The 18,072-nt window shown below is 39.1% G+C and overlaps 1 protein-coding gene across 1 annotated transcript; it reads right to left on the reverse strand.

Moving 5' to 3' along the window:
- Positions 1–12,987: 12,987 nt before the first annotated feature.
- Positions 12,988–17,767, reverse strand: LOC149150248 (small ribosomal subunit protein uS15). The gene is made up of 5 exons (XM_089446072.1): positions 17,608–17,767; positions 14,745–14,817; positions 14,232–14,370; positions 13,899–14,085; positions 12,988–13,305 (listed from the first exon to the last, which is right to left on the reverse strand). The coding sequence occupies exons 1-5, from the start codon at positions 17,628–17,630 to the stop codon at positions 13,272–13,274; spliced, it is 456 nt and encodes a 151-aa protein (XP_089302198.1). The 5' UTR covers positions 17,631–17,767; the 3' UTR covers positions 12,988–13,271.
- Positions 17,768–18,072: the final 305 nt, after the last annotated feature.

The raw sequence follows: 18,072 nt of genomic DNA on the forward strand, positions 1-18,072 counted from the left end.
CATTCTGCTTCAACTAATTCTCCAAGGTGACTCCACTATCGTTGTGCTGCATTTCGTCATCATATTGCACCTCACTGCGCTACACCATATTGCATCCATCATCACTATGCTGCATCTCATCATGCTTCATTAATCATGACTATACCTATCACTGTACTATATTATGTGCCATCGCTGCACCATGTTGCCATACTGACCTATGTGTTGACTGCATCTTGCTTGCTTGTTGTCCCTAGCATGCTTGTTGTCCTTAGCATGCTTCTTGTTGCATGCTAGTTGTCCCTTGCATGCTCCTTGTAACATTGCATGCTTGGTGTATTTGTTGTTAAGTACCATACAATTGTCCCAATATTAGTTAGTTGTCCCTTGCACGTTGCTCTCCTTCGGAGACAGATGCTCTCGTTGTTCCGGCAGTTCTCGGCAGTTCCAATTGTTCCCAGCAGTTCTCGCAATTCCAGCGATTCTGGTTGTTCGTGACAGTTCCAGCTTCTGCCCTCTGTGTCAGCTTCCCCGCCTATTCCAGCAGTTCTCGGCAATTTCGGCGATTCCGACAGTTCCCGACAACTCTGACAATTCTGGCTATTCCCGACAGTTCCGACAATTCCAACTTTTCCCAGCAGTTCCAACAGTTCCCAACAGTTCCATCTTCTGCCCTCTGCATCAGCTTTCCTGGTAGTTCCAACAGTTCCCAGCATTTCCGGCATCTGCCCTCTGCGTCAGCTTTCCCGACAGTTCCAACAGTTCCAGTGGTTCCTAGCAATTCCGGCTATTCCCCACAGTGCCCGCAATTCCAGCAGTTCCGGCAATTCCAACTTTTCCAGGCAGTTCCGACTTTTCCCGCCAGTTCCGAATTTCCCCGACAATTCTGGCTATTCCGACAATGCCCAGCAGTTCCGACAATTCCAACTGTTCCCGACAGTTCCGATTTCTGCCCTCTAGATTAAGGCAGCATTATCCCTTAAGATCTCTCCTCCTACTAAAACCCAAACACAAGTAGAGAGGAAGAGATCCCAAGTGTGTTGAAATGACTTGAAGGCCACCTCTATTTATACTAAAACATTGAGCACAAATGGGTTTTATTTGGTTGTTGGCCGACTTTGACGAATTGTCCCATAACACAAATAAATTCATATCTCCATGAATACTTATCGGAATCAGATAATCTTTAGATCAATCTTACACCTCTCAATGAGAGGGATCCAAGAAAAATATCAGCTTCCATTAATAAGATGACCCACATGGAGTTTGGCCCTGGTTGCCAATTTTAACAGTAAAGCTCGTGATTGTATGGTTTGATGGTCTGTGTTCAGAATTGGGAATTATGCAAGAGTCAACAAGACAGTTTTATTCAATTCTGTTCAAAATTGGGAATTATACAAGTCACCCAAACACAGTTTTATTCAGTTTTGAGAACATTGATTAGTGATAACCTACAATGAAAATATAAAACCCTGATTGATTACTCAGTAGCAAAAACTTTGTAACGAGAGGTAAAAGCAGTGAAAAAAACCAACAGAGGTCATATCAATGTTGCAAATAGACGGAGCTTTGAGTAACGCGGGAGAGGCTGTTGGCTCGAGGTTTAGGGTTTAGCGCTTCAAACCTGCAGAACCAGGATCAGATCTGGACGTGCACAAGGTCAGAATAGTGGAACTGCTCAAAAGAGGACAAGGATTGACCTGATAAATGTTAAACGGGGGGTCCACTGGGACCCCATCCTTTAAACAAATAGTCATGCAAAAACAGGCAGCGCAGGAGGGAGTAAAGATTACAGGATATGGAGAGCTTAAGCAAGATAGCAGAACAAGCAAAGAGAAGAAACAAAAGGTGCATAGAGAGACAACCAGTAACACAAAAATGAAAGAAAAAGAAAGCAATGGAAAGGAGGACAGTGAAAGGAAGGATGATACAGGGCAAAGACACATAGCCCATAAAGATAAACAAACAGAGAAAGAAGGGGAACGAGATGAAGAGAATCAATCAAGAGATGAAGAGGAGTAAGAACCTGCACCAAACCCCAGCAATAACAAAGCAACACGAGGAGCATGCAAACCAAAAAAAGCAGAAACCCTAAGAGTGGTGATCACAGATCCGGAGATACAAGCCTATAGAGAACATATGTCAGAACATGCAGTAATCTACAAGTTCAGGGGACTATGGCCAACAGAAAGAGCGTTATGTCACTGAATCAAGCAGCAATGGAAACCCAAAGGTGATGTTAAACTACACTTAAGAGCGAAAGGTTTTTTCGCTGTTGTTTTTACGAATTTAGAGGATAAGGATAGAGTATTTGATGGGGGTCCTTACTTCTTCGCTTCAGCGGGTCTCTACATGAGACCCTAGAAACCCAACTTCGTGCCAGAAAGAGAGACCTTCACACAGGTCCCAGTGTGGATCCGTCTTTTCTCCCTTCCAATAGACTACTGGGGCTTGGCGGCACTAAAGCAAATAGGGGATCGACTAGGAACTTTCATCAAAGCCTCAGAAGCAACGATGCAAAGAAAATACACTTCCTGCGCGAGAATTTGTGTGGAGATGGATGTATCAGGAGCTTTACACGAAGGATTGTGGCTCGAGTATAGGGATGAAGACTATTTTCAAGCCATTGACTGTGAGCAAATCCCCTTCCGCTACAGAAAATGTCACAAACATGGACATTTAGTAAGAGAATGTCCATTAAACAAAACAGGGGAAGAACCTAAGCCAGAGCAAGCAGTAAAGAGCAGGGATGCCTTCATAAAGCCAAAAGCAAGACAAAGGGCTAACAGAAAAAGAACGAACAGAATAGGGGCAACACAAGGCAACACCAGTAACGCCTTTGGAATCTTGGAGACAGATACAGATTCTGAAGAACAAAATAAGGAATCAAATAATAATGAAGGGAACAAAGAAAGAACATGCCATAAAACCAAAGAAGGGGAGGAACATCCCCTCAGAACAGTAGTCCAGATGCAGGAGCCAATAGGAGAACCAGATGAAGATGCAGATATGCTAAGCAGTGATGGTGGTAGTGAGGAGATGGAGCTAAATGAGGTTCTAGAGCAGGAAGGAGTGAACTTACCAGTTATGGCAGAAAACTGGAAAACTCAAGGAATAGAAAACATTCCGGAAGAAGAGATTAGAAAGATCAATGATCTATTCATTGCTTGGCAGAAGGCGGAGCTGGACAGGGAAAACAGGAAATTAGGCATAGCAAAGGGAACAGGCAGCCATTCAAAGAGGCTTTTATGCAATTCAACCAGCTCGAAACAGAGAAGGAAGAGAGGCCGAAGAACAAACGGGGAAGTATTGCAAGGACTGGGTATTTTAATGTTAAACTCTGGCAAGATGAAGGCTCTGAATGCTTTCCCGTCCTACCAATAATCTGTCTAGTTAAAAATGAAAGTTATATCGTGGAATGCAAGAGGGTTTAATAGCCCAGCGAAACAAAGACTTCTAAAGAGAAAATTCCAAAAAGAGAAACCGAATATCATGTTCATACAGGAAACTAAGTGTGCTAACAACAACATGGTGAATATCAGCAAAAGGCTTGGTAAATACATAGAATTTATGGAAGTGGCCAGTCAAGGATGGGAAGGAGGTTTAGTAACTCTTTGGGACTCCCAGGTGATGAACATCCTCTCGACAGAAGCTACAAGATCGTTCATAGCCATGGAAACTCAAATGATAAGTAATTCTGAAACTTATTTATGCACAAATGTTTATGGACCTCAAAAGCTAGAAGATAAATTATCTTTTCTCCGCTCTCCTTTAAGTCTAAAGCTCAGATATCACAGCTTGAAAATCATCATAGGTGGAGATTTTAATATGATAACCTCTCTTTTGGAAAAGAAATGAGGGATCAAAAAACTCAATAAGGATGCTGAGCTCTTCGCTGAATTCATTGATTCTGCCAAACTAGTGGACATCCAGCCAAAAAGTGGAACTTTCACTTGGAATAATAGGAGAGGAGGTGAGAAGCAAATAGCCTCTCGTTTAAATAGATTTCTTATTTCTGATAGCATTCTACTTGAAGGAATAATAGTGGAATCCGACATCTTTCCTAGTGGAGGATCGGATCATTGGCCAATCTCTTTGGTGGCGGCTATCCAAGGAACCCCCAGAAACAAGCTTTTCAAATTTGAGAAGTTCTGGTTGAATCACCCTAATTTCATTCAACTAGTGGAGAAATAGTGGCACGAACCAATGGATATCAGAGGAACCAGAATGTTTAAACTTCAAAACAAATTAAGATACATCAAAAACAAAATTAAAGAATGGAATGCAACTGAGTTTGGGAACATTTTCAAGGAGAAAACCATCATAGAGGGAAAGTTAGAACAGATTCACAAGGAATGGGCTAATGGTCACAACAATGAGGACTCAGCTGAACAGGAAAAAGTCCTGATGCAACAGTGGCAACTCCGCTGTCAACAGGAAGAGACTTTATGGAAACAAAAATCCAAGCTACAATGACTAAAGGAAGCAGAACAGAACACCAAGTTCTTCCATAAGTCTGCACTAGATTACAGAGGGGCAAATAAAATACTTTGTCTCAACAATGAAAAAGGGGAAACTCTACAAAGTCACCAAGAAATAACAACACTGCTCACAAGGCACTTTAATCATATAGCCCAGGAGCCGCAAACAGACATGACAGAAGCTATTGAGGAACTAACTCAGGCCATTCCTAAAATTATTACCAATGAGCAAAACCTAGCTCTTATTAGGGAAATCTCATTGGATGAGGTGGAAGAAACAGTTAGAAGCATGCCGAATGACAAGGCACCTGGGCCTGATGGTTTCACCATCAATTTTTATAAAGCCTGCTGGAGCTTTGTTAACACTGAAATATGGGAAGTAGTAGAAGATTCCGTGCGCTCCTGCTCTATTCTTAAATCGCTAAATTCTACCTTCCTCGCTCTAATTCCAAAGGAAGAAGAGGCCAACTCCCCAGATAAATTTAGACCTATAGCCTTATGTAATGTGATATATAAAATCATATCTAAAGTTATAGCGAACAGATTGAAGCCCATGCTTCCTGGCCTCATGTCGGAAGAGCAGTGGGGGTACGTTGAAAGCAGACAAATTTTGAATAATATTCTACTAGCCCAGGAAATGGTTCATACTCTTCAGACTAGGAAAATAGCAGGGATGTTGATGTAGTTAGATCTTTCTAAAGCCTCTGATAAGGTCAACTGGAACTACCTTGAAGCCATTCTGAACGCTTTTGGCTTTGATAAACAGTAGACTAAATGGATTCTCGCCCTGATTAAATCCACTAAATTTTTTATCCTTGTCAATGGTTCCCCCTCCGACCCTTTCTCCCCCTCCCGAGGCATCAGGGAAGGAGACCCTCTATCTCCTTTCCTTTTTGTAATCCTTATGGAAGGTCTGAGCAGACTCATCCGCAAAACAAAGAATGAAGGAAAAATCAAAGGACTGCAACCCCTTCATTCCATACCAGCGACAACTCACCAGCAATTTGTGGATGACACAACGCTGCATGGGACGCCAACTGTGAAAGAAGCCATGGCATTCAAGAAAATACTAAATCTCTTCAGTAAGGCCTTAGGTATGGAAAGTAATCTTTCAAAATACACTATTTTTTTCTTCAATACTCATTTAGCCATTCAGAAGCATATATCTAGTATTCTAGGCTTTCGAAGAGGTAGCCTACCCTCTAAGTATCTGGGGCCCCTCTGACGAACAAACCCTGGCAAAAGATACATTGAAAGAAAATCCTGGCTAAAATGGAGAAGAGATGTCAGCACTGGACCCACAGGGCCCTCAATTTCGCTGGAAGAGTAGTCCTCACCAAAGCAGTATTGCAAGCGATTCCGCAGTACCTGCTCTCTATTATCCCTGCCCCTAAAGGAATCCTACGATAGATTAGGGCAATCCAAAGATCATTTGTCTGGAATGGCAATGCGAAGAAAAAAAATGGGCGCTTGTTGCCTGGAACAAACTTTGCAAATCGAAAGAATTAAGGGGCTTAAATCTCGTGGATCCCTCCACCATCAACATGATCTGTGGAGCCAAGCTCTGGTGGAGATGGTTGAAGAAACCCAATCTTCCATGGGCTAGACACTAGAAGGAAAAATATACCCCAGAGTGCAACATTCAGGAATTAATAAGGCTGCAGGAGGTTCCTGAAGGGTCTCCTATATGGAATTTAACAAGAAAAAATCGTGACATTGTGCAGGATCACAGCTTTTGGGAAATCCGAAATGGGGAAACAACGTTATTTTGGAAAGATGCTTGGCAGCGACTCCCGAAGCTTGAAAGACCAGAGTTAGCAGGCCTTCAGAGACAGTGCCAGGACAGGGGAATATACATTGTCCATCAATATTGGAATCACAGCAGCAGGGACCAGGAATGGAGATATTGGTTGATCAACGACACAGAAAACTCAAATGAGGAAAACAACAATATAAGAGATCTGCTCAACCAACTAAACAAAAGGAAGATATGGAAAGCTGAAGAAAAAGACCAGCTAAAATGGGGCATAAAAGGGAGTGGTAATTTTACGCTCAAGGAAGCCATGGAGCATCTCGAAAACACAAAGCAAATGGAGGTGATTCAATGGAGTAATAAGGTCTGGGATACTCTGTTTTGGCCTAAGATTAAAACCTTCCTATGGCTCCTGATGCGAAGGAAAACTCTCACTTGGGAGAATCTTCGCAAAAAAGGGTTTAATGGCCCATCTAGATGCCCCATGTGCAATTTCGCTGAAGAAACAATGAACTATCTCTTCAACACTTGCGACTGGGCTTGTCACCTGTGGAAATGGGCGGAAAACATTATGCAAAAGACAGATAGAACCAGAGACTCTATCCAGGACACCATCATGAATTGGCAGAGCAGGTATTCAAATAATATAAGAATTAACAACATATGAAAGACCTTGCCAGGATTTATAACCTGGACCATATGGAAGGAACAGAATAGAAGAATCTTTCAGAATGAATACAGAGACATAGAGCATTTGCTAGACACTATAACCCAAAATATAAGACAATTAATCATGGTTAAGTGCAGAGCAGAACCTGATAACTAAGCTTTGGTTAGAGACTTACACATTTTAAAAGCCTTCAAATTGGATAACGGCCGAAGTATGGGCACCACGAACTGTCAGCAAAAACCAAGTACCGCGTCAATTCGCTGGAAGTGTCCTCCTGCAGGCTTTCTTAAGCTAAATTTCGACGGAGTCTCCAGAAGCAATCCAGGCTTGGCGAGCATCAGAGGCATCATAAGGAACTATGCAGGGGAAATTCTTCACATCTATAGTGAAGCCTTCGAGGAAAGAACTAATAACGAGATGGAGTTCGCTGCCATGTAACAAAGACTCAAAATTCTCAGAGATGCACAGGTTGGCACCGCGGTGGTTGAGGGAGACTCAGAGTTGGCAATACCAGCGGCAAGGAAGCTCTACGGGGGAGCGAAAGCAAGTAAGGTTACTAAACAATGGAGACTTGCCAAGGTTACAGACAACATCGCAGAAGCGCTGGGAAAAATGAAAGGTCTGATTTTTCAGGCGGTGCGACGGAAAGCTAATATGGTTGCGGACCACCCGGCGAACTATGGAATCGAGCACCCAAACACCACGTGGAACAACTGTTGGCAGAATGTAGACTGCCCGGAATTAAAAGAAAAGTGCACCCAGCTCTCCAGGCAAGATCTAGGTGACGACAATTGAGATTGATTGGGAGGAAGAATATAATAATGTCATAATATGATGAGACATGCTAGCACTGCAGACACCATTAAAGATTGGCAGGGGAAAAGACACGCGAGTTCGACGCAATTATGGCGCCAGCAGGAGAAGAGGATATAGTATCAAATATGGTAAATAAGGATATGCGCCACCGAGACCAGGGCAAGGAGGGGGACACTTGGCAGGAACTGAAGCAGGAGAGAAAAGGTGATCGTAAGTGAAAGAATATGAGCCACTACCCAAACAATTCGCCATCACGCAGAAGTTATTATCAAAGAGACATGCAAGTTGCAAAGAGACAAGCGGTCTTCAACCGGTAACATCCCAGGCAACCACTATATAACATCCACCATAGGCAAAGGAAAAAGCACTATTTTATCGTGTAGTAGGCCAGAGCCCACCTATTCTGCAGAAAGCACCCACAACTATACTGTGAGTGTAGGCACGACAATGGCGGGGGAAGGAAGTCGCAACGCTTCTGCTAACAAATATCTCAAGGTCGCTAGAGAAATGTATGAAACACGTACTTCGCAAAAGAACAAGCGAAAGATCATTGCCCTGGAAACCATGGTCTAGGAGGAAGAAAAGAAGTTGTCGGAGCAGGAAATAGAAAAGGAAGTGGATTGGCTACAGGACCCCGGAACTGTTACCACGCGGGCCACCCAGTTCGTCAGGACTCAAGCAGAAAGCTGGCGTATGAAAACACTACTTGCTCAAGCCTTGAGCATGCAAGGTAATTAAGCGGAGCAATTGCGAAAAGTCCAGCGCATCTCAGAGGCCAAAACGGAGGAATACATTGCGATCTTAGAGACCTTGGAGTTCAAGGTTAGTGTGCTGGAACAACAGGTCGATAGCGTTACCAAAAAGCTCACAGTGCTGATCAAACTCTTAAGGCATACTATTGGACAAGATACAAGGCAAGCAGAAAATCAGAAGGATGAACCGGCGGGAGATCATCAAAGCAATCATCCCAAGCCTGCGCAGGGAAGCATCTCAATGTCCAAACCAGCTCTGGAGACATCTAGAAATTATGTTGTGCTCAAGATGTAAAGGGACTGTTTCTACCGCAACCGGTATTTGTGTTCTTTCGGCTGGTCCTCTTTGTTTCCTTATGTTATGCTGGTTAGTTGCTCTGTTGTTTCCGTTGTCTGTCTGTTGCCTCATTTAGGCAGTGGTTTAGATGTTTGTCTTTCTGTTAAGCTCTATGACAATGCCACCCTACGTGGTGTGCTTATGTTAGTATGGTTATCCCTTTCGGTCAATTTTGAAAGTAGGCCTACAGTCCGGCAGCCCTCTGTCTACAAGTGCAAACTTTTTGTACTATATTTTCCTCTTTTTTAATATAACAAGCTGACTTACAAGAAAAAAAAAATGTTGCAAATAAACATCCTCAAAACATCTTGGTATCAAGTAGATTCAAGGCATCTTCAAGTACATCAATGTCAAAATGCATAAGGTACATGAATTATTGTTATATCAATTAAAAACAATTTTGAAGTTTCGAAAAAAATTGTTTATTCATTACATATCAAAGTGCATATTAATAGAGAAGGTTTCATTGAAAATATTTAGTAAGTGGTGGACCATTATCTTTGGTACAAGAGCTCAATAATAGTTATTTATTTTTGTATATTTGTTAAAAACAATTGAGTGCAAGACATGTGAATTCAATTTGAAAACACTTCAAAGTAACAAGGTCTTGTTAACACAAGTTGGAACTTGCAAGGTGTTAAGAGCATCCTATCAATTGCAACTAATAAAACCAAGGCATTGGAGCATCCTTCCAATTGGAGCTAGTAAAACCAAAGTGTAAGAGCATCCTTTCAAGAGATAGAGCTACTTAATAAACTTGAATGCTTTTCTAGAGTATTAAAAAATTGGGACTCCACTTTCAATTGAAACTTTTACATTTTTGTACTTATACAAAATATTAAACTTGAATGCTTTTCTAGAGTATTAAAAAATTGGGACTCCACTTTCAATTGAAACTTTTACATTTTTGTACTTATACAAAATATTAGAAAAATGTTTCGTGGTCTTTCCCCAAATTTGTTGTGCACCAATCTTGTGATGTGTTGTTAATTACTATTTTATTGTCTAAAATATTTATAATTAACTAATTACAAGTGAAATACTAATTTACACCTCTCAATGTTTCTAACCACTTGTACTTCTGATCTTTGTCCGTAATCCTAACTTCTACTTTTGGTTGTTATTTAATACACAAATTTTAAATTTAAAAATCATTCCAATTAATTAACTTAATTACACCTCAATGTTTCTAACCACTTGTACTTCTGATCTTTGTCCGTCGTAATCCTAACTTCTACTTTTGGTTGTTATTTAATACACAAATTTAAAATTTAAAAATCATTGCAATTGCAATTGCAATTTAGACACGACTATTATTTTGGGTTTAAAAGACACTCGTTAAAATTATAAATTTAAAATCATTACATTTGCAATAGTAATACTATTTTCCATTCAGACACTAGGCATCTCTGTGTTTCTAACCACTTCTACTTCTAACTTTTGTCCGTAATCCTAACTTCTACTTTTGGTTTTCATTTAATAGACACTTGTTACTATTTCAAATTTAAAATTTAAAAATCATTGCAATTGCAATTTGCATTTAGACTCCGACTATTATTTTGGGTTTAAAAGACACTCGTTAACATTATAAATTTAAAATCATTACATTTGCAATAGTAATACTACTTTCCATTCAGACACTAGGCATAACTACTGCAGATGATTTTCCGTCAAATATATAAAAAAGTTTCGAAGGTGGTTTCAAATGATAGACTACTTCAGATGCATATTGGAGAATGAAATATACTGGGAAAACACAATTTTGGCAAGAAATAATTACGTATGGACCTGGACCACCATTTAGACCTGCATAAAGGTCTGCGAAGGTTTACATTTATACTTGGGAACGAAATAATTACATGATTACCGAATTCAAAAGAAAACCCACTGAACTAGCTCTCCATTCCCTACAATGTGATTGAAAATTTACACAGGTAGACACTGGAAAACTAGGTACAAAGACAAACATGTCTGCCAGACCTTTCTACAATATAAAACATTGATATGGGATAATAGATTAAACAAATTGCATAAAAATATCTAGCTAAACCTTTAACACCCAAATAATTAACTGCTGTGAACTAAATATGAAATAGAAAAGATGAGACGTCTAGATGCTAGAAATGGAGCCAGGTACAGATAGAAAACTCTTGAAACAAATAAGGTACACAAGGACGCAAGAATAAGCAGTCAGTAAGATCAGTGTATGATATAAACAGCTTGACAGTATTTAAGAAAACTATAGACTATAAAACACCGAAAAGATCCTGAAGAGGCAAATCATATCAGCAATAATAAAGTATTAGCCTCCACATGAATTAATGATATATTTTGTATAAATAGGCCTTACATAATATCATTTTAAGTAACATTGGTGCGGGACTCTGGTTTCTCGTTGATTATACCAATCAATGAATCATAATATGTTCAGACAGTATCAGAAAAGAAACGTGAATAAAAAAATATCATTCAACAGCCTAGATACCAGATATCTGGGAGATTTATGCTTCTCATTAATGATGTACAAAGGAAAGGTCACAATGTTAACTCGTTTACACGATGCTTTGATTGCAACCCACCCAAATTTGATGATTGGAGGCGCTAGGAAATCATTAGCATTTAGTCCTAATGACCTGTAATTAACTACTAGCAACTCGAGCATGGCAAAAGATTTGAAGGCATAAAGAAATAATTGGAAGAAAAATGCTGCACCTTGAAACAAAGATTAAAGATTGGGAATATTCCAAATCAGTAGACTATATCTGCAATTTATTGACACCGTGAGCTTGGTTGAGTCAGTTGCAGCCTTCTCATTGACTGTGTACAAGGGAGAGGTCACAATGTTAACTCGTTTGCACAATGCTTTGGATTCAACCCACCTAGACTTGATGATTGGAGACAAACAAATCATTAGCATTTTTTTTCTTTTTTGGTGACTAGGTTGAGCCTAGGAAATCATTAGCATTCAATCCTGAATCCTGATGACCTGTAATTGACTACTAGCAACTGGAGCATGACAATAGATTTCAAGGCATGCAGAAATAACTCGAAGAAGAATGCTGCACCGTGAAACAAAGATTGGGAATTCAAAGAAAAAAATACACCGTGAAAAAAGTGGATTTGAAGATTAACAGCAGATTACCAATTCCAGTAATCGGGATCAACTGCAATTGTAGTGTGCCAGATTGGTACAGCAAGAATATTCCAAATCACTACTCTGACATCTGTAATTATTGACATTTGGAGCATGGTTGAGTGACTTGTAGCCCCTGTTCTAATCAGACAGCCATGTCCTTATTCCAAGTGAAATTGGAAACTCGTCAATCTCCCATGCACATTGAGAATCTGAATGGAAGGTGTGGATTAATGCACTGCAGGATACGGGGAAACAGTTTCTTATATATGACCTGGTGCCACTTCTACCAAGGCAGGAGAGACGTCCTTATTCCAAGTGTAGAAAACTGGATCATCTCCCATTCACAAGTAGAATCTCAAATGAGGGTGGATTAAATGCACTGCAAGATAAGGAGAAACACTTTCTTCCAAATATGGCCAGATACAGGGTAGGGTAAATTAATTTTATAGTGCATGAACTGGTAGGACTGAAGGTAAACCAATTTTAGTGCCCATAAAAACTTGTAGCACTACAACACCTACTCTGCCAACTGAATCCTCTGAGAATCACCTGATGCAAGGAATTTGGCTCTTTCAATCCCATGGGAACCTCCGCTTGGTACATGGGGATGCCTCTTAAAAGCTCAGTTCTAAATTAGATGGTGACTAGAGAAATGTCTCTAAAGTTCAATGTTTTAGTGAAGCACTCTAATGTCTCTTCCATTTTTTTCATGTAATTTGGGTTTTGGTTGGCAACTGTTCTATATAATCTAATAGTAAAGGTTATAGTTTATCTGTAACCTTTGCAGTAAATTATCTCGACACTCCCTAGTCTGGTTGCCTTTTGGTATCTGCTGATTTCTGAAGTTTGCACAGTGGACAAGTCGTACTTTTTGAATATATTATATGAAAATTATGACAGAATGTTGATCTAGATCAAACTTATTTATAGAAACCAAACATATGCTACAATAATGAGAATTATGCTTTGATTATAAACTCAATTGAAGGTAAACCACATATAACTTGTCAGTCATCAAAAGGCTTATCATAAAAATTTATGATCGGACATAAAAGGGACATGCTTAAAATCATTATAAAGAAGCTCAGCAACAACTAGATATTAAATAATGAAATCCCGTAGTAACAACCTTAACAAAAATTAAATTTCCATGATGGGTTTCTATCCCCAACATTCAATACTCCGAAATTGTCGAGACTTAAAACAAGGAACACTAAAATCCGGTGAACATAATTGATGTACTTCTGTAAAAGTCTAATCAGCTTCTACAGCAACAATCAGTAGCTCTTGCAATACCCCACATAAGAAATGACTCCATAATTGTTGTTCATTATGATGAGAAAAATCTTAAGCCACGAGAGTGCTGGCAGTGGCAGATTCACTGCAACATATAGGAAACGAACATATTAGCCAGTATAAGGGTAATAAACAGCTAACACCCAGATAGTTAAAAGTATATATTTAATACAAACGAAAGAATAACCTCAATTATTTCTGGCATCAACATTCATAAATGACAGTGATGTCTAATTACTTTATTAATTGGATATAATTCCTCAAGGAAACCCCCAATAATAAGCGCCACACGATTAATTCACATTGCTCCATTTGAAATTCAAGTTATTCGATTATTTCATGGTTAAATACTAGTAACAATTTACACATTAGACATACGAACAAAGAAAATTCATAGAGTTGTCACTTGGAATAATGGTTATATAGACAATCCTAACAATAAAGTATGTCACAATAACCAAAATTTTGCACAAAACAAAAAGCATATATTCATTACCATAAAAATATGCATCGAGTACCAAGCTCCCACCATCCTACCTTTTCCTAACTTCCCACCCCATCCTAATAAATGTTCACATTTAATTACTACAGAATGCATTTTCATTTTGCTTAAACATGAATATGTCATATGCTTCAGATGGACAAGAAAATAATGAAAGGGAATAAAAAATGTCTTACTATTTCCAGACAGGTGGGAGCTTCTTGACCCTCTTGTAGTATCTAGCTAACCTATGGACTCTGCTCTCCACTAAAATCAGTCGGAACTTGGAATCTTTATCCTTACGATTCCTCTCAAGATGCTTCCTGACAGCAACCGCCTTCTTAATAAGATGGTACAGATCCTCAGGTATTTCTGGTGCAAGGCCTACAAGAATCCAAATCTCTTAGAATAGCTTCTAAAAAGGCTTCAAAATTCAGCCTCCTAAGATGAACATAGAAGCTCTAGGTTACAAACTGAGAGGCAAAAAAATCCCACTTTCATTGTGTTAAACGAAATATAAGAGCACACACCGTGAGCCTTCAGTATTCGCAGGACTTTACTGCCAGTGACACTCTTCACCTGTGCAATTCCATGGGAGTCACGGAGAATCACACCAATTTGTGATGGCGTCAAACCTCTCTTGGCAAACTTGCAAATATTATCTTCGACCTGGAGAAGCAAAATAACAAAGAAATTATTGTCATTGATTAACTGATTACTGTATAAAATGTCCATCACACACCAGACTAACATGCAAATAAAAAAATTGCAAGGAAGTTCCTGTATGATGCCTTCAAATGCCAAGTTAGAAATATACACTACTGTAGAAACCACTAGATTTAGCAACGAATATAGAATTCAAAACAATCAAACCACAATAAATAAAATACATTCAAAAACATCTTAACAAAATCATAGCCGATTTAATAAGATTTAACATTACCATGTACAATAGTAGCATCACCTAATGGCCAAAAAGACATGTTTTGAGACAAAATAATCAAAATGCAATAAATATACTTTAAAAAGCATCTGCAACTTACATCTTGAGATGAAATCTTCAACCAACTTGGGGGAGTCCTCTTGTACGGTAGTGCCGAAGAGGAAATACCTTTTCTGCACAAAGAACCATGACACCAAATTCAATGAGCCACTTCCCTAATTAATATGGAATTCACATAATATTTAAACAGCCGCAAACCCCATATGAATGCCAAAGAAACAAAGTGGCACTGACACCAGATAAAGCACAGTACCCAGTGACATGTAATATGTACTCATTTATCATGACAACTACAAATGCAAAGCATAGCTTAGCCAAAGGGCTTCTAGGGTTAGTAGCCCCCGTGCAAAGAGAAGTTGGCAACAGGTAGCTTGTTAAGGCTTTCCTTGCAACAAATTCAGTTCGACCTCAACTTACCTGCATGTGGCATGTTGGAGCAGCACCATGAGCCTAGGGGTATAGCAGTAGCATGCTGGAATTATCCCAATTTCATGCTAGTAGAAGACCAGACTTGTTACAGATTCCTCTAGGTACAAAAAAAAATGGTTTCCAGGGTCGGTCCTTAGGTGTAGGTCACAGGTGGGCGTGTATGAGTCAATTTTCATATCTAGGATCACCAGATACCTACATGTATAGATATGTATATAGTTCAACCTGTCATTTATTACACGCTAGGCGGAATCAGAAAAGACCTTCATGCAAGTCTCTTGGAGATTGAAACATTGGGAATTAAAATGGAACTATCAGCACATGTATATATCTGTATGTAGTTTACTAGCATAAATTAATTTCTACCCCCCATCTATTACACACCAAGGAGAGTCAGAAAAAAATAAACTGGATAAGAAAATACCTCCATGCAAATCTCTAGGTGCTTGAGGGAACACATGTTAAGATGAAGTTAAGCTACTTTGCTTTTATTTTATTTTGGGAGGCTACTTTTTCATATATTTTTCCAGTTTTTCTTTACTTTAGCCACTAAATGTCAATTTTTTTTCCATTTTGACATTGAAGGTCAAATGTTAATTTTTTCCATTTTTGACATTGGAAGTCAAATCTTAAATTCTATTCCATTTTATATTACAATAGATATAAATTGTTGATATCATTGATCCTCCATCTTTAGTCACATTTTTATCATCTGGATTTTTACAATATATTCATTTTTTGCAATTGCCATTTTATGATGTATTATGTAAATTGTGAGATTCTAAGTTCAAATCCCCCACAAGTGTTTAGCCACAATAAAAACAAAAATGGTGTATCACTACCTTGATACCCTTTCCACTTTGACAATACCACCCCAAAAATTTCTGGGCCTTTAGAATTGTTCCTCATTTCAAACAAGATCTCTTGCTTTAATGAAACCACCTTTTTTGGTGTCAAACAAGTTCAATTTTTAATAAGTTGACTTAAGTGCAATAAAAACTACAACACCCATAGGCACTGTTACAACCAAATATTTGGAGAGGGAGAAGTACCACAAGCAACGATTTGCATATTTAAATAATAATAAGAAAAATGCACTTCAATAATAACCCACCTAACTCATCTAGATCCATCTTCACCCCAAAACTATCCAGCACTGAGAGATTGAATCCCTTAAGGTGCAAATGTCTCCACAAGTTGCGCTGTCAAAAACGGTTTGCAACTCGAGAGGCTGCCCTCTCCCAATATTTGATACTAAGGTTATGATACTGAGATTAGGTTGGTTGATAATCAACGAGAATAGTCCCTTCTGAGAATAGGATATGCTGAAATCCCTAAAGCACCCATGTCAATAGAATTGTGATTTGGCAGCGAAGACAGTGGCATGTCAAGCTCCTCCCCAGTGTTTAATTCCACCAGACATAGGAACAGGAACTGGGGCCAAGGGCAAGTACTGTATGATTTTGGTGGAAAAGTTGCAGGTCGTAGAACATCTTATCTGAACAAAAGTGATTGGTTCTGTAGTTCGCACATCAAGCACTGCCTCACAGTAGAGGAAAGGAGGGTGTGTTGCTTGTGGCACCCAACGTCTTCGTGCCAGTTGTAGCGCCTCTCTTGAGTTTAAAGGAAGCACATTTGCGAACAAAATCACAAGGAGAGGAAAGACGTGTTTTTTACTGTTCAATGTCCTAAGTGCAGTCAAGGATATAAAAAGGGCATTGAAACATATAAAAAAAGGCATTTACTTCCGCGGACCTTGGACCATCAGTTTTTAACATTAACGGGTTCTCACACAAGCCACTTCGCAGTTTAAGCACATCTTCCATATGCACTCTCTATATACAATCTCCTAGTGTAAAAAAAACTGTTAGACCGAGAAAAAGTAAATTACAAGAAACTACCCACGAGAATGACTGTCTGCTATCCACAACCGACCTTATGAAAGAACGTCCAACCATAGTATTTTACACACACACACACAAAATACACAGCAGCGCAGACGATGACAGTACTTCGCAACCAAAAGAAAACACAGCCGGTCTAGAAGATGTAGCTGATTGCCGATCTTTAAGTTGAACCGGATATCAGGACTTCTATCTAATCATGTGTTCTATTCACCTTTTACCGTATAAAAAACCTAATCTTCTGATATAGGGCAAACAGTCATCACGAAGAACACCCTTGGAATTAAGAGGTTGAAAAGTATGAAAAACGATATTCTTACTTCAGTGATGAAAATAATTCATCATTCAGATTGGAATATTGAGCGTCTACAATATGATCAATACATTTACAAACATTCAAGGTATGGTACGTAATACGCAGATCTAGTTGTGACCATTGCATTATCGGCAATCAACTAAGCTTAAAACAAAGATTAGAAAAAATATTCCTATTGAATGGGAATAGCAGAGCTGAGACATTCACGTTCAAAGAAAGGGAGATAAAAACAAAATATAGGGTATGGAGAATACCCTCGACTGTGCATACGCCCCATGATGAACGGATGGTCTGCTGCTCAAACTCTTCGTCTTGCAGTTGCTGCTCCTCCTCCTCCTCTTTCTCCACTTCGCCCAGCACAGCCAACGTTAAAATGGAGGTTTTGCCAAACCCTGGCAGGGGATATAGCTCGATTGCAAGTATAGTTTTAGGGTTTCTGAGAGGTCACTTGTAGCCGTCGATCACCGTGCTCATCGACGGATCAGATTAAAAGAGGGGCATCTTAAACATGTTAATATTATAAATATAAACATGGGTTATCTTAGTATATCGGGGCTTTAAGAAATATTATATTTGGAGAGTAACTTTAAGTTATTTTTTGGAGTGTAATTGAAGTGTTAAGTGTGGTTTTTATTTTATCTCGTTGGTTTAAAATATAAGAAAGATTCATTGAAATCATAAGCGTGGTTTGTGAATTTTTCACAATAAAAATGTTTTAG

This window comes from Pinus tabuliformis, chromosome 9 (genome assembly GCF_031772625.1).
Source record: "Pinus tabuliformis cultivar Carrire ecotype Pingquan chromosome 9, CPIR1, whole genome shotgun sequence".
NCBI classification, from domain to species: domain Eukaryota; kingdom Viridiplantae; phylum Streptophyta; class Pinopsida; order Pinales; family Pinaceae; genus Pinus; species Pinus tabuliformis.

Coding starts and splice junctions, on each gene's coding strand:
- LOC149150248 (XM_089446072.1), bottom strand. CDS start 17,630: ATGGGGCGTATGCACAGTCGAGG. Junction 14,371..14,744: donor TGAAGATTTCATCTCAAGAT/GTAAGTTGCAGA, acceptor TTGCTTCTCCAG/GTCGAAGATAATATTTGCAA. Junction 13,306..13,898: donor CTCCCACCTGTCTGGAAATA/GTAAGACATTTT, acceptor TATATGTTGCAG/TGAATCTGCCACTGCCAGCA.